This window comes from Falco cherrug, chromosome 4 (genome assembly GCF_023634085.1).
Source record: "Falco cherrug isolate bFalChe1 chromosome 4, bFalChe1.pri, whole genome shotgun sequence".
Taxonomy (NCBI): Eukaryota; Metazoa; Chordata; class Aves; order Falconiformes; family Falconidae; genus Falco; species Falco cherrug.
Genome location: NC_073700.1, coordinates 22,385,476 through 22,410,955, shown reverse-complemented (window position 1 = coordinate 22,410,955; position 25,480 = coordinate 22,385,476). Strand labels below are relative to the sequence as shown.

Here is a 25,480-nt window from a genome sequence, read left to right as displayed (position 1 = left end):
TTATGGATGTTTTTAGTACAAGAGAACAGCTGTTCTTACCCCAAAGTGCTAATAAATCCATTTGTTGAGCCCTCTGCATAGAGAGAACAAATATCTCCAATATGAAGGAAGCTCGACATCTTGTCAGTCATCTCTGGCTTACTGCCCCTAGAAGAATAAAGCACACTGTTACTATTTGTCAAGCAGAATTTCTCTGTATAAGCTACTGGAGGTCACAACAACAGGAACCTTAGCTTGTTTGTTCATTTGTTTGAAAAACTGAACAAGTTCTTGCACTGGAATGTCAGGTATCAAAGAAAATACAGCATGTCAAAATGCTTGCTTTGAAAAATAAACTAAGGAAGAACAAGCAGCTACTGGCATCCCATTTGGTGTGTGCCTGTGTTATGGGTAGCCATATACATCCCAGCAGATGCTCACAGCCATTTCAGTGCAGGTGTACAGAGCCATTTCATCCCACCTGTGAGAGGGAATGGAGGAAGAAGAGTGGGCAGCCTCAGCTTGAGACATATTATTTGTACCACCTAAATCACAACACTTTTTTTTTGCCAGCTTCTTTATCAAAATCAAAGGTAGGTTTCAGCATATTTCAAAGGTTCTCTGTTGCGCTGGAATGATGCTCCTGGGAATTGTCATGTAAAATATTGACATGATTCTTCTCAATATTTTTTGGTTATGTCAAAATATTGACATGACCAACACTAAAATAGCCACCCACTTACAGCTGCAGTCCCACGGACAGCATTAGGTGAAGACCCAATGAATATGCCTGACAACAGATTTTGCATGTAAAAACAAAGATTAAGGTTTTCCAGAGGCAAGTACTTTAAGCTACGTATGTATCAGGAAGCCAAATCCATGTGATATCAGCAATATTTCAATCCTGTTTTTAAAACAGATTGCCTAAATGTAACTCTGAGGAGACAGCCACTTAAGTGTTGTCAACTTCCACAGTATTAAGAACTATCCTTATTTTCTTTAGAGCCCCAAATCCTGGATGGAATCATACAGGACCTATCAGTCATTTAAATAAATCCAGAAAAGCAAGTTTCTATCTGTCACAGCAACAAAGAGACAAGCAACATGAGCCTTGATAAAAAGAAGGCCAACTCAATAGGTTTTTCAAAGACATCTTTTCCAAGACCATTTACTGGTTTCTTGGAGATCCTCCTAAGCCATGCTTTTTCATCACCGAGTTCAAAACGCTGAAAGAGTTTTCTGTGCTTGAGGTTTGAAACAGCAGGCAGCAACGCAGCTCTTCCAAGCTGCTCCTTCTCACCAGCTGGTGGCCTGCAGCAAGGCAGTCCTGCTAGCGAACACTGCCCGGGACCAGACTCCCAGATTTCACGGGAAATAACTGAAAATGCTTTCACCTTCTCCAACATCACACCCAAATAAGTTTTAAATTGTCCACCACCAGAACTAAGCAGCAGGAAATTATGCTTATTATAGAGCACAACCGTGATACTGTACAGGGGATAAATATTCCCTTTCACTGAACATTATCTTGTTTACCAAAAGTGTAAGGATCAAGTTTATTAAGCAAGGCTGGAGCTCAACAAGGACAGATTCATGGAGATTTAAAAGCTGGTGATGATAATGCACTGCAGATGTCAAAGTGCAAACAAAAAGCTGAAGCTGCGCTTTTTTCCGAAAAGCTGCAAACAGCTGTCCCTCCCTCCTCACTGCCTCAGCCCCAAAGCAGTGGTGGTGGTGGTAACAGAAAAATCTTTCTTCATTATTAAGTCAAAGCACATTGGAGACATTCACATGCCTGTAAATCCCTGGGTCATTTGCACAATTAAAAACAAACTCATGAAAACCCAAAGGTAACAGGCCATGCTTTTATACTGGGTGAAGTCTCAGCTCCTCCAAAATCAAATCCTTGTGCATACAGAAGCAAACCATTTGGCTTCAGGCTGCTCGCTCAACACCAAGTCCTTCTGCACTGTATCTTACACAGTCCATTCCCATTCTCTCTAGATAAGTGGACAGAATAACATCACTACCTATTTTATGCCACAAAACGTACAGAAATATGCCGAGTGACAGAATTAGCAACACTAGAAATGCAGTTTTCCTCATTCCCTGGCTTGGATGTTGACTATGAACTTCAGGCCAAAAACCTTACAATTAAGCTCAGCCCTAAATTAATACAGCCCAAAGCAAAGTCAAGAAACGTGGAGACTTCCAAACGGCCCCTTTTTACAGTGGCATTTGAGGTATCCCATTCAGGTTATGAGGGCCATTACTCTACTGGACTGTGTCATTTTTCCTCTGGAAGAGACAGATGTTCACCACAGCTGTTCTCAAGGGAATGTGAAGGTCAAAGTTATTGACTTCCATTAGAGAAGAATTTTTTCTTGGCAAAAAAAAAAAAAAAAAAGAATTACCTTAGAACACTGAGGAAAAACCAGGCCCAAGGAGGGACAATCAAACTTCCGCATTACTTTCCAGAATATAACTTCCATTTTCTTGTGTTTTCTTTACTGACAAAGATGCAGACATACCATGTCACACACCATGATATTGAAACCCCAACATATCGTGGTAGTATAAACTTCTAAAATAAGTCCTTTTGCCATGTATTAACATTCCCACTAATAAAATGTTTAGCAACCTTACCTATAATCATTATACGGTTATGGATTAACAGAAAGGTAGTTTTAACTCTGGAGGTAGTTCAGGGTCACAGCATGATTGAATTTCATTGCCAGTCTGTTCACCAGATCCTTTATAAATTTTTCTGGGCAGGCTTGCAAAGCCATCGGTACAGTCAGGTTCTGCCTCCGGGCTCCTCAGGGTGCAAACTGCCTGCGGCACCCCTGAACCCCAGCCTCCCGTTCCCAGCCTCATGCTCCCTGCTGGTCCTCAGCTTTGCTGGAGGCAAGACTTCCAAAGGGTTGATCTAGCTACAATAACCTTATTTTTAAAGGCTCTTCTTAAGCACACTGTATTTAGCATGCAAGCCTTCATTCGCTTTTTTCTTGTATTCCTTCTGAATGCTGTTTTACCACTATCAGTGTGGTGTTATCTCCAACGCAACAGGAGATGCTCGGACGGAGCGTGCCTCCACCACCCTGGTGAAGCACGCTGCCAATTCCCAGTAGGGTGAGCCTCTTGGTAAAACACCTATTTATCCTAAGGCTTACCCACAATCAAAAGGGGTATGACAAACACTGTCTACTCCTCTTATGTTCTTTAATAACTGAATACCCAAAGTCAGTCCACTTGACATTTATCTTCAAACATGCTGTTTCTGAGGTTGGCCGCTGCTCAGGAACATGCTGAACTGGCAGATGGAGCGAGGGACTAAACGACCCACCAGGCCTCCTTAACAGGCAAGATTTACAAGAGAATCATTTCTAAACTCATTTAGCTTGTTTCAAAGCTGCGTTCATAGCCTCCTCACAAGGCACTCATGACACCTAACAAAATTACTTCACTAATTGATCAATTATTGGCATTAAACACTAAATGATCAGCTACCACAAGCCAAGTATTTTCCACCTTTGATGAGACAGACAACTGGGGTATCTGAGACAAAAAGGTAGAAGCGGAAGGCTTTCAAAAGCCAAGTTTCCAGGTAATCCCCCCGAAATCAGACCTCTATGGGAGTCTTCAGCTGGAGAACCCAGAAGTTGAGGCACGAAAAATCTGTCAACCTTGGCACATTTATCCCAAGTTCACAGCAGAGGTGGACCACAGGGACTGAAGAAAACAGGTCCCCTCCGGAACATATCAGTCAAAGCACCCACGCACACCCCCTTGGCCAGGAAGGGGCTGCTCCCCTTCCCGTATGGCGTTGGCCAAAGACATGAGATGCCCACCAGAAGCCCCCTGGAAGCGCAGGGCAGGAGGATCTTCACACCCACTCTCAGTACCCAGCTCTTACAGCTATAAGCACAATCACGCTGCTTAAAAAGCAATTGTGCTCAGTAGAGAAATACAACCATTACTCCACAATTTATTTATTTTAGATATGCCAGTGCCAAGAGCCATCAATTAATACTAGAGGAGGGGACAGCCCCGAGAGAACATTTGCAGTTATTGCTACGCACACTCCCAGGTTCAATGTCTTGCAAGAGACAGGAGTCCTCCAAGAAACCCACCATGTTCCAGCCATAACCTGGCAGTCTCCTGGCCGTGGAGCCTTGTCACCCTCTTCCACTTCAACACTAGGGGAAAACAAGACTCCTTCTAGGTAAACTTACTTGACAAATTGAAACTAAAGTAGTCTGATAGGGAAATGATAGCAGCATGACAATACTAGCACACAAATCTAGCAAGCGTCAGGTTTCTCCAAACAAGTATTACGAGGCTTAATGCAGGTGGCAGCAACGTCGACAGCAGCAAACCAAGCTTTTAAAATAATGTTCTTTTCCCACTAAGCTGAAGATCCCAATTTTGACAGAGAAAGACAGACTTAATTTTTAAGATGAGAAGTGAAACATGAACTAATAGTGGACTGTATGTTGAGAAGCAGACTGTATCTACCCATAGACATCAAAAAATACCTGAAGGATTAGCACATTCTACCATATTTTTTTAAGCCTTGACAGCCTGAATTTAATTATGTTTGTGATTACTTCCTCATGTATATTATCTACATGAAAGTTAGTATGTGTTTATTTATGTTTTAGATACATTGTATCTGCACAGAAAAATAAAATAAAGTCTCTGTTTAAGAAACAACCCCTAAAAAAATAAACACAAACACCTGCTGAATTTCATGTAAATTGCAAGGTACTGCTTTCCAAGTCATTTTGCCAGTCTATAGCTTTGCTCTATGGGACTGGATCTGAAAATGCATTAGCTAAATCCAGGAAAACTCAAGAGTTTTAGGACTTGCCTTTCCCCTACTACTCCATACTCCTTGGTGAACACAAATCTGTATCACAAGACCACCAGTTTGGTCTTCTGACTGAACAGAAGTGCCGTAATTATGGGCTTCATTTTTCATTTTCTTACTTCTAGATTATCTTGTGCATATCCTCAAAACAAGCTGCATTTCATACAGCAAACGCCAATGAAAAGAACCAATTCTGAAATGCAGACTAAGCACTTTGACAGGGTTTATACAAAGCCCTTTACCACCAGCACTACCGCTCCGCTCTGAACCAAAGGTGACATTCTGCAGACCCTCCCTCCTAACTCTTTCCAGTTGGTTTTGGGACTTGGTCATATTTTAGGGCATAAGTAGGTCATATGCTTAGCCTGATGGCCTCGAGTAAGCCAGTGTAAGTCTGATATAGCCACTGAAATTCAAGTCTGAGGCACTTCAATCCATTTTCTCATGAAAACACACTTCATAATGGCAGTTAAAGCAGAATTAACAGTGAAAACACTTCGAAATCAAACTGACTGTTAAATATCAAATACCTTAATGAGACAGCTGCTTTCTGCAGATCTCAGAATAGGAAATGCAACTGCTTTGTAAACATTTCATGCTAATTTCTCCCATCACTCATCTAAATCTTGATGTCAAGTTAGAAAATACAAGCTTCAGAGCAACACTGAAAGTTTGCTTTCCTTGAATAGCAGAGTCAAGGCCCCTTTTGAAGTCCCTCCTTACAGGGACTGTTTTTAACAAGATTTCAGCAGTATGCTATTCCTCATCTCGAGTAATTTAATGCTGAAAGGCCTTTCACAGAATTTGAAGCTATTTTGCTGATACCATGTCTCACATGTCTGCTTTGTGTGGGATTTTAATTCTTTAACCTATGACTGCAAATCCTATTTGTAAATTAAACGAGACCAAATATGTCTTATTGCCGACTGTTTGATTTCCAGCAACTGGCATACAAATTAGTTAATCTTTTTAAGATGGTTCTAATGATGTTTGTTTTGAGCAAAAAAGCTCCTTGCTGTGCCTTGCAGTCCCATGATGTACTCAGTTCTCTACTATCTTATTTTCACTGTGGTTTAGTGCTCAATTAAATAGAGATTGGCAATTTTATATGTACCATTACAGAAACTGGAGCAGCACTTTTGATAGTCTTTTTCGCTATTTAGGTTGTTGAGGTAGGAACAGAATCTCAAACCATACTTAACTGCTTCAACTTCATTCCTGCAGACAGGAAACTCCACAGCAAAAGTTTAATTTCGCTTCAGCTCTTAACAGAAAAAAGACCAGAGTTTAAGAGTAGAGACACAACAAAAAAGCAGACATAAAGGACTGCTTAATGGCATAGACTATTGGCATGCACGTGAAGAAGCATCCATAAATTAACAGCTATTGGCAACATCACATCAAGACTTGAACAACTGAGAATCCACAAGCCCAGGTAAAGCAGCGTGTTTGAATCAAATGGAAGAGAGTCCTTAATATTTGTAAATTAGGCCCAATAAGCTAACATTTTTTCAAATGCACCCAAAGACTGACTCCCTAGATGTAAGTCCAGTACTTAAATAATTTGGTAAATCCAAACTTTACAACAGGATCACTTGGCTGAAAATTTGGCCCTACAGGTTTGATCCAATGTTTCCCCTAACACTTCTCTAAAGATTTCCGTGTTGCTTTGGATAACCCAGCATTCTGTATCTATTTTTACAGGTGCAGCTAACTTTTTAAGAACTTAAACCAAAACCTGATGTTTCCCATTCTTAGCTCAATAAAAAGGGAGGTTTCCTCCTGAGGGCTGTGAGAAAGATTCCTAAGAATCCCATTAACACAGCCAAAGCAAGGCAGAAGTGCTCTATTTAAAAGATCATCTAGTGAATAATCACTCTTCTGGGGCGGCAGGACAAAGCACTGTCATTTGCAAAGCTTCTGACTTAGCAAATCTAAAAGGAGCTCTTTGCATACACCAGGGAAAGAGAAATAAAACGGATTTTGGGTAGCACAGGCAGCTGGGATAAGTGCCACACACCGAGCGGGCCATCTCAAGGAAGTTCATTCACTCCTCAGCTGAGGACCCAGCCAAGAGCAGAGTAAAATCCTGCAGTTTCTCGACCACCAGCACTGTTCATAGCACGCGGAAATGACACCACCACAGCAGACCCACAGCCACCACCATCTCGAACGTCAGGATCCTCGCCCTCACACGCTTGCAGTGGGAGGCTGCTCAGAAATCATGTTAGGTTTTGAGAGGGTTCAGCACTGTTAATTTTATGCACATGTAGTTAAATTTTAGAGATTACACATTAAAAACAAGTATCAGCATGGTACGTTTATCTACCACAATCTTGTTTTCCATTTAACTTCAGCCTTTCATGTTCAGGAGCCCGCTATCTGCAAACAAATTGTCGTTTGATGAACCGTTAGATTCAAGAGGAGAAATGCACTTTCTCTGAGAAAGTATTTTTCCTCCTAATGCTTGTAATGCAGCAGATTCTTCTATAGTTTGCAGTCTGAACAGGCAAGATGAAGAGCATGGAAGAGAGGAAGGAGGGAGCAGCACAGAGCTATGACTTTCTCAAGGACACACAGCAGGTCAGACTCAGAGCCCAGATTCAAATCCAGGTCTCCTGAATCCCCATCCACCAGCCTACACCACCCCTCTTCTCCCAGGAGGAAAATCAATCTCATTGCACATCTAATCAAGCATATGTTTCCCCCTTTACTTGAAGGAAGTTGGAAGAGGCATGTAAGTTCATACAGTAAAATGATGCCAGAGTTAATTACGTTCTATTCATAGTATCTGCCACCCCACAGATAAATACATTTGTAATAGTGGCTCTTTTTACTGTATCAATGGCAAAGATACTAAAAAAATCTACTATTTAATACGTGCAACAAAACAGTTTAAGAAAAAGGGAGAAAAAGATAAAGTAACTCAATTTGTTAACTTGAACCTCAATAAATCTTCAATAAAGGAAAGCAAACATGCACAATGTCCTTTTCTCCTCAGAAAGGGCACCTGCATTTTTTTTAGTTGCCCAGTGGCACCAGACAAGCTAGTTACAGAAAATTCAGGTTGAAAGTAACACACTCATAACAATGCGCTAGGCAGAAGTTACACTTTGACAGCGCTATCTTATGCAGCAGCCATCAGACTGCTGTAAGAAACACAACTGACAGATCCTACTGACAGGCATCTGCAGAAAGCTGAAAAAAGAAAATCTATTAGAGATACACTGTTGGGGGAAAAAAAAAATCATTTTTTGATTCAAATCAAGTATGACCTGACAGCATCTTTTTAATTCCATTAAAATTAAGAAGCACTTACTGAAGTTGATACTTACTGGCTCTAACCCTGATGGGAGAAGGCAGCTTAGACGTCAGCCTCTGGACAAGGCCCCTACAAGCACACAATGTTTTCCAGCATATTTCTATCAGAAGGAGAGAGTTGGAACAGGCCAAAAGAACCAGGGCAACCAATGTCATGGGGAAAAAGAGCAAGCTTAGTTTATAACACCAACTGGAGTTCAGCCAAGGAAGAAAAATGGCCAGGGAAGAAGAGGGCACAGAACAGTCCCGATTTCATTGAGCATGGTCATATATCTACCAAGGCTTCAGCACAGAACAGGCTGTCTCTTACAGCCCCCATCCTCACATTAAGCCTCCATACTTCCCTCCTCACAAAATAGATGCTCTTTAGCAAATGCAATACTCCCTAAATTAACCAAAGTATTTTCCTTGTCTGTCTGCCTCACTAACCTCCAGCCGCCTGCACCTGCTCATCTCCTTCTGACCCCACCTGCCCAGCGCTTTCACCCTTCCCTACACGTCCCACTTCTCCCTTCGCCAGTACTGCACCTTGGCGGAGGTTCTGTAGCCTCCATGGTGGCACTGCTGTCGTCTTCCACGGCTGGGCTTTGCTGGGTGTCTCCTAGCAGCCTTGGGTCCCCGCTGGCAATAAAGTTAATGCTCTTCTTCCACTAGCAACTCTCTCCTATTGAAGGCTTGAAAGTCTTCTCTTGTCTTCCAGAGGCAGATGCAGCAACCCTTGCAAGGGTGAGCTCGCTGCTTTTCCCTCCTAGACACCTCAGCAGGCACCCAGGTCTGCAGACTAAAACCTAAGTGCCTGTGATGAGCAGTCGAAGAGGAGGAGCCACTACCAGCACACGACTAGCACGTGTGGAGAACCACTGGTGGCCAGGGGACCTACTTTGAGCCCTGCTGATCTAAAAACACCCAATGGGCTGGACTCCTTTGCAGATGAAGGCTCCACTTCCCAGGTTAACTTGTACATGTTGGCCACCCAAGAGTAATTTTCTAGAATGCAAGCATGAGTCATTCTTCTGAAGCAAAGATTCAAAATACTGTACCACCTTATCTCATAGAAAGCATTAGCAACCACATCTGTATAACCTTTACAGATGGAGGAGGGGCCAAGGACTGCAGTTGTTTTAATCATAAATTTTCAATTAATCCTTTAGATTAAGCACCATCAGCCTACTCAGATACATATCCACCTTTGTGTCTACGCATCTTGTCTCAGAGTGGGATGCAGACAGGACATTATCTGGGATGCAAGCAAAGCTTTTTTCTTCAGAACTTCTTGGCAGATCTCCGAATTTCTGAAATATCAGATAGGCTGGGCCAAGGCGCAAAAGAATGTTTGTAAAAGTTTCACGCTAACCTGCTGCTAAACAATCCTGAATATTTATTTTTTTAAAAAAAAAAAAGCCACAGCCTTTTGGCAGTAGCCATTTTTTGGCCTACTGTCATCAGAAATTTCTTACATGTATATGCACAGAGATTTTACAATCTTCTGACTACAGACATCATGCACATGGCAGGGCTGAGGAGAGGATGAACTCTTTGTGTACATCATGACATTTGGATCCAGTATCCAAGCCTCTTTTCTTACAGCTTAGTATCAGATCATTCCAAAAGCAGAAATGTTACCTAACATCCTAACCAAGAAATTTGCTTCCCCTGGCATTTAGTTCTCTCAAAGCTATTCACCACCCTTTGATAACCTGTTCAGCCGAACAACTGGTGAGATACGAACACACAGCTTTCTGCAACACTCCTCATGTTGGCATTCTGGCACGCAAGGATGCAGTGACATTGCCACAAGCCGTAAATCAGCAAAATAACGCATGCTTCCATGCACATTTCTAACACCTTTTTATTTCTAGAAGGTTAACTTGCTCAGATCTGAAGTGACATTTTATTCTCCATAATAACACTGTTAGGAAGGAAAAATAAGTTCTGATCTAAGCTTTGATAAGCTTAACCAGACCACAAGTATGAAAATGAAACTTCTGAGTTCAGAATCCACAGCTGAGTTTTGCAGCTTTCCTTGTCTGAATTACTGTTCCTGTAGTTTTCATTCTCTTATCTTTTTTCCCCCCAGAGGAATTTGGTCCCATAAAACACAGCTGCTCTGAAGACTTGGAAATGTACTTTCTCAACAGGTACAGAACAAGCAAGAAAATAACACACTTCCTACAGCTGCCTCTGCCAATCTCATGAGCAGTTGCAGCACCGCAGAAAGAGGGTTCTGCCCCCATCCCCAGCCACTGCCCATCTGTGCCAAGACTGAGAACCAGGCAATAACTGCTGTAGTGCCCATTAGGAACAGAAATCAGAAAGAAATACTGAGCCAGATCAAAGCTCATGCTGTCTGGCATCCTGCCTCCTGCAGCAGCCTCTGGGAGACGCACAGCGGAAGAGCACTGGAATCACTTTGAACAGCTATGGACACTGATAGGATACAGTTTAGCAGCACAGAGATACTGTCTGCTTGCTTTTCAAGTCTTCTCCTTTACAGCACCCAGTAAAGCAGTACCTGTCTGTACCCAGCATAGGCCACTAGATGAAACTGCCCAATGGCTTAACTTATCTTCTATACTATCACACACACAAACTCTTAAAAAAAAAAAAAAAAAAAAAGGCAGAGAAAAGGCTCCAGGCTACTGAAGCAACAGTGCTATCTCAGCAGCAAAAGAAACTGATTTTTATAAAACTGGATGAATACCATAGTCTCATTGTGACATAAACGTTATATTTACATAACTTTCTAGCAGCACACATCATTTTCTACCTCTAAACCTCTCTGGTCTCCATAAGCTGCTTTGGTGAAGCTGCCTTCCCTCACACTCACCCACAGGCGAGCAAGCAGCTCGTCTACCAGCTACTACAGAGCCACTACCCTCATCCCACCTCCCACAGGATCTTCAGATTCCTCCTGTCTTTAAGACATAATCCTACAACTACAACTATCTTATATTTATGGGGTAATAATGTCTCAAAGACTCCCAGTACACTTTGCAGCTTGACACATCAGATACTCCTAAGGAGTACGCTATGCACTGAGAATTACAATGCACAGCATCAGGGGGAACAGCATGGTCAACAAAACAACCAGAACAAGCTACAGCTGCTCTTCCAACTGCTTCACTGAAGGGCATGTACCAGACAAGGGCTCAGCAGATCTGCACACTGCTTTAAGCCTGCTTTATAGCACTGAAAAAGAAGTTCCACCTCAATACTGCCCATTTCAGCAATTTACCAGGAGGTACCAGCACATCTTACAGGAAGCAGCTGAAAGGAGCTTCTGCTTCCACAACAGACTTCTGGACCACAGTGGCCAATATTTGAACAGTCACTGGGATTGTTACCTTTCCTCTGGCACATGTACACAGAGTACTGGAGAAGCTGTAACCTTGCTTCCACATTTCATCCAAAATTTGCCACCCTGGCCATCTCTTCACACTGCCACATTGCAATGCTCATTCAGCATTGCCTTTACAATAAGAATTACTATAAAATTAGACTAAGATCTTACACCACACAACAGCAGGACACCATGGCTTGCAAGTCTTGCTCTTCTTTGCTATGGCACTTGTAAGCTACCAGAACTTGAGATTTCTTCACTTCAGCTGGGTTTTCCCACCTTCTAGTCTACCCCACACCAACACAGATTTGTTGAGGTGATGCAACAAGGCTGACTGTGCCATGAATAAGACTTCTTCATGCCCCCAGTTTATAACCAGAGACCACAGCAGTCGTTTACACCACCCTCCACTCTGTTACCAGTCTCAGTAGACCTCCTTCATCCAGGCATTCTTACCCAGACTCGCAGTTCCAACAATGGTCACCAACAAAGCATACTGAACAAGTGCTTGCCCCTGCAGCGGCGTTCACTAGGGCCTCTTCCACTTTCCAGCCATGGTGTTCAGGAAAATACACTATTTCCCACAGCTAAGCTCCACCCCATGATTGCAAAGGCAAACCAAAGTTACTCTTGCTGTTTACTTCCTAATTTATGAACCCCTGTAAGAGGAAACCAGATCACTCCCTATTTCAAGACATAATCAATGCTGCAAAACAAGCAGGTAGGGGAAAAAAAATCATCTAAACAAACACTTCAGTCTCAGGGTGGATCCTGGTATTTTAATAGAAAAAAATTGTTATTGACAAACAAAAGACAGCTTAAAGAACACATTAGAAATCTTCAGCTCAGCAAACAGCTTACTTAATAGCACTCCTGTAACAGCTTGTTTTGAAAAACACTGGAACTGTGGTTTTTATTTCCACAGTGACTCCTTTTTTGGTTTATACACACTGACCACTACACATTCTCACTGTTAAGTTGCTGTTTTCCAGAGCAGTCAACTTTCACGTCTGTTTCGTCAAGGGTCCTGTTACACCAGAACTTTTGCTTTGATCAGTGTCACCAGTCTTCTCCAGTCACTGAGCAAGCAGTGTTGGACAACCAACGCTTTGCTACAGCCACAACACCATGCACCACTGTTACTGTTTCAGGCACTGATCTTACACCAGCAAAACCACCAAGCATTTAGAAACTGGCTTATTTGCCATGCAAGAAAACTGGCTTAAAGTAGAGGTTCAGAAAATAAAATAATCCAGTGTCTGTCAGCCTGTTAACTTAGCCATAGAGAAAGCACCATGGGAAAGAAATGGATACTGGCTTCACATTGCATCCCACACTCATGCAGCTGAACCCTGTGAGGAAAGCAATTCAGATGTGGGCCTTTGGACTGGGCTCTGAGTCAGTGAGCCTTTTGGCTCAATGCATTTGGAAGTCCTGGGATACCAAGCAAATTTCCGAGCACAGGAAAAGAAACTCATAACAAAACGCATGCTGAAGAAATAAAAACATGCACAGGTACCGGCCCTCATCAATAAATAAAGCAAACAGCCACCACACATGCACACTACTTCATGCACGATGTCGAGTCACTGAATCTTCATAAGGCAAAGATCTGGATTGTATTAGCCACGTTTTCTCTTCCTGATTTTTGAGTAGCAACACCACAGTCCAATCCATCTACAGCTGAGCGGGCACAAGTGAACCGCTGCACAGTGCGTAACGTGATGGATATGATGCACTTATTCAAACCGTTCACCTGTTGGGAGCTTTTTTTGTTGTTGTTGTTATACAAACTACTGTGAGCGGAACTTAACCTGCATGGGGCAAAGAGGTTTTATACTAGAGGGGAAAGCCTGGCTGAGCCCAAGCCACGGCGGGTGCATACAGCCCCCTGCGCCCAGGGAGCCACCGCGAGGGGTTGTGGAGCAACAGGCGCACGCAGCCTCTGCACAGGCGGAGGGGCCACAGGGCGGCCCCCAGACCCAAACCAGCAGTAACTGAGCTTTCAGCACAAAGCCATGAGCCCACATCCCACGTACCCGGGAAGGCACACGTGCCCCCTCCCCCGCGCGAGGGCCGGCTCCGGTACCCCAGGAGACCGCTAAATATTTGGCCCGCCAGAGGAGGCGCCGGGACCCTCGCGAACATCCACCGCGGCTGCCCAGCTTCGACCGTTTAAGAGTACGATCGCCCACAGCCAAGTCCCCACCGGCGCTCGCCAGTATTTACATAACGCCACATACCTCCTGCAACTGAGCCGCAACTCCGACAGGGGCAAACCCCACCAAGAACCAGGGGAAAGTTGGAGCGGCCGGCGCAGCGGCGAGGCCCCGGCCGTCCTGCGGCGGGCAGCGACCCCGGCCGGCAGCGACACCCCCCCCCGCCCGGGGCCAGCCCGCACGGAGGGGCCCGGCTCGGCGAGGCACCCCCGCCCAGCACCACTTCGCACCCCCCGCCCCGCCCGGCCCCCGGCGGCCTGGGGAAGGGGGCTGCCTCGGCGGCCGGCTAGCCGCCTCCCTCCCCAGCCACTGCCGCCACCCCTGCCCGCAGCGGCCCCTACCTAGCTCTGGTGACGGCGGGGCGGGCTAGCGGCGGCTCGGCAGCCCCATGCTGGCGGCGCTGCCCGGTCCCGTTAGGATGGAGGCTGCGCCGAGCTCCCCCCCGCCCGCCGCCGCCTCAGCTGCACATCCACATGGTTACTGCGCTCGGAGCTCGCCGCCGCGCCTTATATACTCGCGCGGGGCACTCTGGGTAGCGGAGTCCTGCCGCCGCCGCGCCGCCGCCGGGCAGCGTCGCTGCCGGACTTCAACTCCCGGCGTGCCCCGCGGCGCGCCCCACCGCGGCACCGTGCCGGGTCCCGCCGTGCCGGGCGCGGGCGCTGCCGCGGCCGGGGGCTCCCGCTGCGCTGCGGCCGGGGCCCGGGCCCGGGCCGCGGGCTTCGCGCAGGGTCCCAGGCGAATGACGGGTGGGAGAGCGCCTGCCCGCCGCCGGGGAGTTACGGGACGCACCGGCGCTGTTAGCAGCTGCAGGCGCTCAGAGAAAACGGAGCCGGGGAAAAGAAAATACTGAGTACCTGCAGGTCCGGGGAGCGCAAAATAGCGGAGAGAGCGCGCTCCAGCCCCGCGCTTAACCCTGCGGGATGGAGGTTTCAAAGGTTATGACACGCGCTGCTTTCACTTGTAGGGTAATTCCTCATGGGAAGGTAAGGCCCTTTGGCTGAGGGCTGCCAGCTGTGTGGAACACGGTAACGTGGGGTAAAACCTGCTATTCTGAGGAAGAACAGTTTAAAACTCTGAAAGCAGCAAGGGAGTTTTACTTGGTTTCCTCTTCAGTAAGACTGTCTGGTGTAGGGATGCTGCTAATTAATGTTAAAGGCTGTCCACTGACTGACAGCGCAACTTCAGCCAGAATGACTAGCAGTGATGACAAATAAGTAGCATTTCCTTTAATTTATTGCATTGTGCAATTATTTGTTCTTAAAATTAGTCAAGGTATATTGTCCATGCATATACTGTAATTGTTGTGGCCTCCATAGGGTGCATGTGGCTGTGTTTGGCAGCGCAAAGCGCCTCACAGAAGGAGATGCAATGTTTGTGCTGCAGAAGTGCTGTACCACTTTAATTGGCATAAGGGGAAGAAAACACTTCCCTGCTCTTGCCTCCACCCGCATGGACCCGCACCTACCGCTGCTGAGAGGAAATGGGGTGTAACTGCTGCTGCCATGGTCACTGCTAGTTTCCCTCCTTCCAGCAGCACACCGCTGCTGGGGAAAGGGAACAAGTCCGGATCAGGCAGTGGTCCAATTCAACACTACCATTATACTGGTTCTTCATTAAAAAATAACATCAGAGGAGTTGCAGTTACAGCTATCGAGAATATGCAGAAGTTGAAGTCCATGACTTAGGAACTTGAGCGAAGGTCAGTGAATAGAGCTCTATGATTTTCATAAATGGCTGCAATGCTACAAGCCATTACTCATCAGGAACTTGGCAGAGTAACGGTGCCTAATATCATTAGGTAATCCTAATGAATTCTTGTGTAATCAAATCTAATCTCTGGATGAGTTCTGTAGGGCTAGGACAGCGAATGGCTAGAACATCTGGTGCGCTTAGGCAGTGACATAAGGATGTCACTAGAGTCAGTGGCATAGAGCTTTGCCCACTGAACGCCTTTAGCAGTTATGCTAGCAGCCTGCCTTCAACTATCTTCATTATCAAGTGCTAAATAAGAGCAGCAGCAGCATGTTAGAAATTGCATGCAATGTAAGACATAGTTTTGGGGAATTTCCCACAGATGGAGGTTGAATGGGTCCCCCAGCCCCACTCAGCCTGACAGTATGAATTTTTGTGAATATGGGATGGACAGGAGCCAGCAGAGGAGACCTGGGGACATTCTGCTCTATCCTAGCCTGCAAATCCTCGGTTCCTTGTCTGAAAAGTTGCATACATCTCTCCACGCTTCTCCTACACCAGTCCATGTCCTTTGTTTCCTGCTGCTTCTGCAGCCTACCAGTTCTCTGATTTTGTAGCCTCTCCAGAAGGTAGAACATCAAAGGCTACGTTTTCTTCTCATGGACTACGTTTGCTTCTGAGTCTTGGTCAGTTCTTCAAAGGCTGTGGAGTTTGTGCTTCTGAAGGCCCTTCCACCAAAAATACTGATAAAGTACTGCTAAGAATTTGCTAGATTTGAAGGTGTACTGGCAAAGACAAGATAATAATGAAAATTTCCAACAGTGGAAAATGTTTCCATTTCTCTTCAGGAACTTGCTTTGGGATGCTGCTGCAGGCACAGTGAATTTACAAGGTTACTATGATCTTATAGCTTTAAGAAGAGATGAAACAGTAGGGCAGCCTGGGAATTAAACACTTCCCACTTGGAAGTACTATAGGGTTATTTCTTTAAAACAAGTGTTTCATTGATAATGTGAACTACAGCAGGTAGCCTCTGAGATGGGGAATAGAATATATTTGCTCAGTAGCAATCAAGGGGTTGGGCTTAGATCACATGCACATACACAAAGAGGGTCTAAGGAATGAGAACTGTTCAAGAATTTAGAGAGGAAATAATGAAAAAGAGTTGATAACACTTCCATCTTTAGAGTGCTATAATTATAAATGTTTAGCCCAATCACACATGTGATTTCAGTCACAGGAACACACCTTGCAAGAGATTTTTTTTTCTTTTAGAGATTTCTGTTCTTTTTCTCCTTTTAGAACCTCATTCTGGTCCATCACTACCTTACTTGTAGCAATTACATGAATTCAGCATTGATGAAATTGGTTAAGATTAAGTTTGCAGTCCTTTATTTTCCAAGAATAAGAACAGTATTACCTTGTTTTATGCTGCCAAGTTTGCAATTAACTGTTGACTTCTTTGGAGTATTTTGGACAGAAAGCGCTCCAGCCTGCAGGGTGGGTTTGCATATGTTTTTGTTTCTGCTGTTGGTTCAGCTGCACGATCAGAAGCCCTGGAAGAAAAATTAGAGCAGAAGATATTCCAGGCAGCCTCCGGGACTCTAAGGATCAAACTGTCTAATCTTGCTTATGACTGGTTATCACGATGAGGCAGATGATCACAAAAGCTTCCCGTTGTCAGAGCTGTCCATGCCAGCACTGCAGCACTCAAGAGATGAAAAGCACTACTAACAATAAGGACAAATGCTAGGCAACATCTCAGCATTTCAGCTATGTGCTGAAAAGGCTCTCATTTCTGTAATATTTTAATAACAGTGAAATCAGACTCTTAACACTGAAGCATGGTGCACTCAGTGCAAGGAAAGAGGGTAATTAAACCCCATGTGGAAGAGATTAGCTGTGAATAAATGGCTTAGGAGCATAAACATGATCAATAAATGACAACAGCAAAAGTTCTCACAAGTCCTCAGGATTACAAACTGGAAGTTGGATGTTGCTCAGAAGCAAACTGTAATTGTAATTATTTCATCTAGTCTCTTGAGAGAATAAGGAACATAAACCTTCCTGATGGAGGTATGGAAATGATGCAGAAAAGTCTAGGAAAATGAGCAATGAGAATGAGTAAGCAAGACACGCTAGAGAACTGTCCCAGGTCATTGGGAATTCACTGATTTTTCTTGAATTCCACCATTACCCAGCCAGAATCCCATGGCTTTAATAAGTTGTCCTGGCAGACTCTTTTCAATTCTAGAAGACTGTAGAATTTGGATACCTAGATTTTGCTGTCATTTCAGTAAACGGCATTGGAAATTTGGAAGGAGAAAATAAGTTATACTTACTTTGCATTTTCATAGAGATTCATTAATGCATGGCGCTAAGATTACAGTTTCAACATAAAAGGAATGTTTACATTTTCTAACCCTGAAGCAGCAAGGGTTGATTTTATAATTAAGTTTGTATTCATTTGTTTTCCTGCACTCTGCTGCTTTTCTAAGTACGACACAGGGCAAAAGGGACCAATGATGGATAATTGAAATGCATCCTTGTGAAGACTCCCAGCACTGTCATTTTACACACAGTAAAATTTCATATAGCAAATACAGTTCAGTAGTGTTCCTTTCCAGTACCAATACAAAACAAACAAACAGAAAACCCCACCCTCTTTCACTACGGTCATACTTCTTTTTGCTGCACGGTCCTAACCTGTACAGGGAAAAAATATATTAAATATTTTGCATTAATATCTCACAGAATGAGTAAAGGTTTCTTTCAGCATAGCAGAGGATCCAGAATATCCATTCTGCTGACAATCTGGAACAGAAGCTCCCACAGCAAGTAAAGATTTACATGACAGAGCACCAAAATCTTCAACAACTACAGTGAACCACAGGAAAAACGAAGGAAAACAAGGGCATTACCAGTTCCCTGACGTAGAAGGTATTGACAGTTCTGGATTGAGACAGCTGATCACCATCTGCCTTAGGGTATGTACCTTGGCTGTGTGGTGAGTAGAAAGGATTACAAAAGCCCTATGCCCTTTCTGCCTGTGAATGAGGTAGCAGGACTTTGGATTTATGTCACACAAGAAAGCAGGCATCTGCACCTGCTACTTCCCCAGCTCCTTAGCAGGGGGACAGCGAGTGGGAAGAGCCTTTGCTCTGATCACAAAGTCACAGCCAGCTGAGCTGGCAAAGAGTGGGGTAGTAATTTGCTGCTTCCTACTAACAGCAAATTGCAACCTCTCCCAAGAGCAAAGGAGGAGGCCATTGTGCCTCTATAAAGTACATTTCCATTCCTGACCTGCTTGGTTTATACACTCACATGTTGCCACTCAGCTGGCTCGTTACAAACTGCTTCTCAGTCACCTGCACTGAAAACTCCTGTAAAAGACTCCAAAACTGAAGTAACAGTATTTGATATTCACTTGGAAAGAAAAGCAGGTTTCTCCTTTCCCCCCTCCAGTGATATTCCCCACCCCCCACCTCCATGGTAATATTTTTGCCATAAAGACTGGTTGTGTCATACTTGGTAAAATTCATTTTTAAGCATGAAAAATTGAAATGCCAGGATAGATATACAAACAGAAGTGCCCAAGGAATGTACAACACCTTTATATTTTCCTAAGTCCTTATTCTGAAATGATGCTGAGTTGCATCATCATCCACCAACAGAGGAGAAGAGGGTACTCTTAGGAGGAAGGCGCCTACATGCCTGTATATAGGCATATTACATACTGCTATTGAACACAGTCAAAGGTGTAAGCACTTAACTTTTGGGCCTTAGACCTGCACCTTGTACGAGTCTCTGACATTAATGCCATCAACGTGCTGTTGGCTGTCCTTCAGCTGCAGCTTCATTGCAGCAATCTGCTGCAAAAGAGAAAGAAAGAAAGTGCTTAATCCACACATGAACACCACTGGTATGCTCAGCCAGAGGCCAAGGCCATGACCACCATCCTTGGTACAAATTGCTAATTATCATTTCTAAGAAAGTTTGCAAGAGCCAGGCCCAACTTCTGCTGAGTGATACCTACATGGTTTGAATTTCCCCTTACTATGAATATTGCTAAATAACATTATCAGTCAGCTATGATGACCTGTAGTTGCAGTTTTTGACATCTCAAAGTGGGAACACTTAAAGGCAACATATGTTTTCCCTTATTTTTTACCTGTGGAGGTGAAATGAAAAGTCAATGAGGGATCATATAGTATTGGTGGATAGTTAAGAAATCTTTCTCGGGAGCACAGACCTATCTGCGTTCATTTCACATACATGCTTTTCTCAAGAATGTTAATTGTTAACAAGTACTGGACATACATCTTGACTAAACCTGAATACGTCACACAGCAGACACTACCCTCGAGGTACCCGAGCACGGGGGACTGCATCTCGGTGACAGCACGGGTCTGTGTGCTGAGCTTACGCTGTGTTTGCTTCAGCACCCACTTATTTTTAGAAAATGGCAAGGCAAACTTCAAATCCAGCTCCCAGAACGGCTACAAAAGGCCGAGGGCTGCAGGGCCACCCCGCCAGGGAGCGCCTGAGGCGATATCCCCTCGGCCCAGGGACCCCCGCCTCCTCGCTCTACACACAAGGCCTTACGTACCTGCTGGAGACAAGCACAAGCGGCGTGCGGGGTTGCGCCCCGGGGTGCGCCAGCGGCCTCTCCGCGGGCAGGACCGGCGCTGAGGGGACGGACGGACGGGCACAGCAGGGCGCCGGGCCAGATCTGGGCCCCCGCCGGCCGCGGCGCTGCCCCTTTAAGACGCGGCCTGTCACGTGACGGAGGGAGGCACGTGGTGTCTCGGCCAACATGGCTGCGCCCGGGGTAGCCCGCGTCTGGGCGTCTCGCTGCATTCTCCTTTTCCTCCTCCTCCTCCTGCTGGGACTGGCGGCCGCCGCCGCCGGGGAGGCAGCTGCTGGCGGGGACTGCGGGTGCAGCGCCAGCCGGGGCGGCGGTGACGGGCGGGCGGCAGCGGCGCGGCGGTACTCGGCGGCGGGCGGAGCGCGGAGCGCGGGGCGCGGCCCGGTGAGCAGCAGGGTGCCCGTCCTGGGGCGGCAGGCCCAGCGCGCTGAGGGGGCGGGCGGCCACGGCGGCCTCCGCGGGCCAGGCCGGGCGCTGGGGCGAAGCAGGGACTCCTGCCGTGCTCGGGAGATTGGCGGAGGGTCCCAGCGAGCGGGTTTCTGTGGAGAAATGCAAATCAGAGCTGCTTCGCGGCCCGCTCGGGCCTCGCTCCTGAAAGCCTGGGCTTGGGCACGGGTGCTTCGGTTGGTCCCGCCTCGCTTTTCCCACCCGGGGAGCCCAAGCGTCTCCCGGGCCGTTTCGGCGCTCCCGAAGATGGAGCGAGGCCTGGGCAGTGGCGCCCATCTCTGAGCGGCCTTCCCATGTCCTCGGTTGTGTTTGCCCTGCCCGTGCCTCCCTGTGCAAAGCTGAGGTGACAAACCAGGGCCGGCTGTGCCTCTCGGCTGTTGGTTTTGGCAGGCCTGCCCATGCCTTTAACTGGTCCACAGCAGCCATGTCGGCCAGAGGGCTGGCCAGAGCAGGGCTGGCTGTAGCTGTACAGCCTGGGCAGGTGTAGCTCTGAGGGGAGTCCCTTGCTGTGTGTCCATACTGCTCTGGCTCTGATTACACACACGCGTATCTCTTTTTAGGTCTCTGTTGGTATCAATGCAATTGAAACACCACCAACTGCTGTGTCGTGCCTCCTTTGTATATTTCAGCAAAAACATCATTTATGTATCCGTATGTAGATATATTTTCATGTTCCCTTAAAGGGAACGTCTCCTTAATTGCTTATTTCCTTCTATTCCTGTTGCTGCTTGTCTGAAAGACACCATCCAGAGCGGAATGTGCCTTCCTCCTGAGGGCAGTGTTTAAAGTGGGTTCATGTGCCATGAGTGTGCCTACTGCAAAGGGATACTGAGACTTCTTTTGCATCACTGCAGTCCGAATGCCTCACTGGATAAGATATCCTCAGCTATTAGCAATGGGAGGTGCTAGTAAGCTTTGGCAGACAAAATTATATCGCAGCAGACTTGGATCTTGTTCTTGCAGAAGATGGCTTGGCGCGTAGTGAAAATATGAGGGGCTGCCTCTCTTACTGCCTTTTGGTGGTGTGACACTGGGAAGCTGCATCAGCTTGGAAAAAGCCTCTGTCACACAGGCAATGTGGAAACTACCAAGGGAAGGATGCCTAGTGGTAATTATGCCTTTACTATTGTAGGCTGCACTTGAGAATATTTAAAGAGTATGAATTAAATAATCCATATTGCACTTGGGCTTTACATTGCTAATACACGTTTTGTGTAATAAGTTTCAGCATTTCACTGTGGGTCTTGCTGTAGAGTGAAAAAAAAAGATCATTTGACTCTTACTTTATGGAAGGCATCTGGCAAGTTCAACATTAGGAAATGAAAACTAATTACTGCTAGTTTTTAAGCTGTGTTCACAACCTAACTAATTATGCTTAGCTAGAAAATATTTTTATCAAAAGGGAATTTAGGGAGGAATTAGCCTCTACCTCAATGACAAATGAGATTACTTATTTCCACTACATTTTTAGAATTGGGGAGCTAGTATTTTAGTGGATGCGCTCTACATTAGCATAATACTTTCAATGTAAGTATAATCATAGAGAAATGTGGTTTCTGTAGTTGAAGTTGAGCTTCAAAGGCAACTGCAGGTGCTACCTCAGTAATACTGTGAAGATACAGGCAGTTAGCGTTGCTCATACTACCTAATTCAGTAAATGACGTATCTATCAGCCTCTGCTGTTGGATTTCTGCCTCCATAGTTCAACTTTGATATTTCTTAGAGATTAGTTCCTTGGTGTTAGCTACCTGTATTTTAAAACTAGATGTTAAAGCTGCTTCATTAGCTATACAAATGTGGCCTCTGGCTGTGGTGTCTATGCAGGAAATTTGTTCTTCACATAATGCTGTATTTCTGTGGTATCAGCTGAAGAGTGCTGTCAGACATCTGAGCTTTGCAGCCTGTGATGTGGTGTTATCAAAAAGCTGGCTTTTGAAGGCAGGTCCTATTTCCAAACAGGAGGTGGAGCTGTGAAATGAGCTGTCTTGGTGGGGCAGGATAATCCTGTGGAATCAATATTTGCTTATCGGTTGGACACAACATTGGTGGATGTGCAGAAGTCTCAGCTGTCACTGCGCTAGAGGGCTGGAAAAGCAGCAGGTCCACAAGGAAGCCTTTGGATGTTTCTAGCTGAATGTACACTGGTAATCTATAGAGATTTTTCAGGTGTTGAAAATGAATGCTAGGCTGTAAAGCGAGAGTTAATTTTTCACATGCTTTTGGACAGCAGTTCACTAGTAAGCTCTGAATCTTGCTTTGAAGATTGCTTCAAGGAGTTATTTTAGCTACAGCAGGTTGGAAAGAGATAGGAAGGAAGGAAGGAAGCGGTGCAACTTTGTACCATGTAGTCATCCCTTAAGTCCTAAAAAATGTAAGCAAATTTATCCTGAAGCCCTTTTATGGTTTTGGTTAAAGACAATCTGTAAGTGCTCAGATTCTTTTCAGTGGATAAGAAGATACAAGGATGTTGCTGGCTTCAAATGTTGTCAGTTCAAAGGAAAAAGTATTTGTAGCACTTCTACAGGCCTGTTGCAAGTTGCATGAGTTTTAAGTGTTGCTGAGAGGCCCAAGCAAAATAAGAGATCTATGGTGGAGAAGAAACAATGAAATTGTATATGTAGGTTTTTATCAAGTACTCCAGCTTCCCTTAAGAATAGGGAAAAGTGCTGCATAACTGATGTGAACTTAATTACCAATCATTTGGTATGCTAGTGGTGTTGTAACTACAAAATTACAGTGAACTCCACAAGCTGGAAGGTAGCTAATTACTCTTGTTGTCTTACTGGTGAGTCATTGTAAGCATCCAGATAAACTGTTTTGTGAAAGCATCTAACTTTATGAAAAGAATTTTGTAAAGTAAGGAAAAAAAACACCTTAAAAAAATCCAACTATAGAAGAATCAAGGTCTTATAATCTAGGCTGTGCACCAGAATGGTCCAGAGTTCACATTTGGTTCTGTGAACTTGCCTTATCGTTTAAATAAAGTTACATCAGTTCACATTTCTTACAACCCTATCTCTGCAGTTTTGATACTCTTCATAGACATGTTGCATACTGTGTTATTCCACTACATGCATATGGAATTTTGTTTGAACTCTTGTACATTTAAGACCCAGGATTCTTGTTCTGTCAGAACTTGAGATGAACTTCTGGAGTTGTGTCAGAAGTGTGCGAGTCTGGAAACTTCTCTCTCAGTGAATATTTTTGTTATTAGACTTAAGTTTCCTGCATACCAAACATTGGGATCTTGCAAATAAAAAAATAAAAAAAATGCTGCTGCCTTTTAGAACTGGCTTTGCTCATTTTAGGTTCTGTCACTGGTCCTCCTGCTTGAATTCTGTTGGAAGAGTAGTGTGTGATCATGGATCGCTGCCAGGGTATGTTCTAGTGGAATATGTTATGCCAGATTGTTTTCCACAGTGGATGCCTATGGCGGTGCTGGATGGCTTTCTTGGGGCTCATTCATTCACAAGCCTCTGACTGTTGCCAGAGGAGGAGGTGGCTGAATCCAGTGTGAGTTAAGGGGTGGAGGTAGCTCAGGAATACTGAAAAGAAAGGAGTGGGAGTGTTCTTCCCTAATTCTTTCAACCGTTTATGATGAGTTGGGTAAATTTTTGGCAAGTTAGCTCTTGGCTGGTCAGCCCTTGAAACGTCACCTGGCCATTGGGAAGATTTTTTGCAGCCTGAGCTGTCGTTCTTCCTTCCAGCACGAACTTCTGAGCAGGGATCCTGTATTGTCTCGTTCTTTGGACAAGCAGTGCATTGCTCAGTGTCTGGTCTTTAGAGGGCTCTTGGGAAACATCTGGTGAGGCATGACAAGACCTCTGGAGCTTTTGTGTTCCTGCAAAGAGCCCAATAAGGCTGAGGTGAAATGTGGGGCTTTTTTTCTCTGAAAGCCAGCTGAGGCCTTAAAGGGAAAACACCTTATTGAAGTAGTGAAAAAGTTATTCTGTCACTTGTCCCTTTACTTCTGAAGCTTGAGGCTCTTGCACAAGGCCAGTCTGCCAGAGGAGTGGGGTATAACTGACTTGAAAGTTTGTCTCATCTCTGGCACACGGAGCTGCAGGTGCTGTGTCTACCTGGCAGTTTGCAGCACGGATGGTAATAAAATGCTGCACGTGCCTGTTATTAAATGAAAAACTATGTGTAGTTAGCATGCGAACAGGCATAGGCTTGTCCCCAAAGGAGCACGTGACAGTTTCACAATCTCCAGATTCTTCATTGTTGTATCAAGGCTTCCTAGAAATAGAGTGAAATACCAAAATTCCTCATCTGGAAATGAGTAGAAGGGACTCTGAATTGTTTCTTGGCTCTTGGGTAAAGTAGGGGAACATGATGCTCGTTAAAGCATAAGCATTACCCTCAGCAGAAGTTCTGAGTTACCCAGACTTCATGTAGAAAGAGCTGCAAATGGAGTTTTTGTTCTCAGTTTAAGTTGTGCTTGCTATTTCTTCCAAACAGGTGGTAATCAAGATGCCACCGTTGCTTTTTTGTTGTGCTATGTTTGTCAGTAAAATGCTGCTCAAAGCAAAACTACCTCTAAAGATGAGGTGGAGGAGAGAAAGACCAATACGAGACTTTTCAGTCTTTCATTTTCATAATCTTTTGGGGGGTGTTTTCTCTGCAGATGGTCACTATTCCAGGAGGAGTGTTCACAATGGGCACTGATGAGCCTGAAATAAAGCAAGATGGAGAATGGCCTGCTAGAAGAGTCCATGTTAACAGTTTCTACATGGATCAGTATGAGGTCAGCAATGAGGAATTTGAGAGATTTGTGAATTCTACTGGCTACATTACTGAGGTAAGGCAGAAGAGTATGCAGTCTTCTGTCATCTTGTGTTGACAAAATTCCTGTTAAAAACTTAAGTTTTTTCTTTTTTGAAGGCTGTTACAATACTTCAGATTTGTGTGCTAGAATATTTCTGATGTAAGTAGTGGAGAGATGAAATTGTCTTACGTTG

General features: G+C 44.9%; 2 protein-coding genes across 11 annotated transcripts in view; one reads left to right on the top strand and one right to left on the bottom strand.

Moving 5' to 3' along the window:
- ITPR1 (inositol 1,4,5-trisphosphate receptor type 1) overlaps positions 1-20,173 on the bottom strand; it is a 183,606-nt gene extending 163,433 nt beyond the window's left edge. For all 8 annotated transcript variants that reach the window (XM_055709389.1, XM_055709390.1, XM_055709391.1 and 5 more), the window contains exons 1-3: positions 20,034-20,173; positions 16,845-19,296; positions 40-147 (exon numbers count right to left, since the gene is read on the bottom strand). In XM_055709389.1, the coding sequence (XP_055565364.1) occupies positions 40-131 (92 nt within the window). In that variant the 5' untranslated portion in view covers positions 132-147; positions 16,845-19,296; positions 20,034-20,173. The remainder of the gene's footprint in view (positions 1-39; positions 148-16,844; positions 19,297-20,033) is intronic.
- Positions 20,174-20,238: 65 nt separating this feature from the next.
- Positions 20,239-25,480, top strand: part of SUMF1 (sulfatase modifying factor 1) — a 38,857-nt gene continuing 33,615 nt past the window's right edge. For all 3 annotated transcript variants that reach the window (XM_055709399.1, XM_055709398.1, XM_055709397.1), the window contains exons 1-2: positions 20,239-20,456; positions 25,147-25,320. In XM_055709399.1, the coding sequence (XP_055565374.1) occupies positions 20,241-20,456; positions 25,147-25,320 (390 nt within the window). In that variant the 5' untranslated portion in view covers positions 20,239-20,240. The remainder of the gene's footprint in view (positions 20,457-25,146; positions 25,321-25,480) is intronic.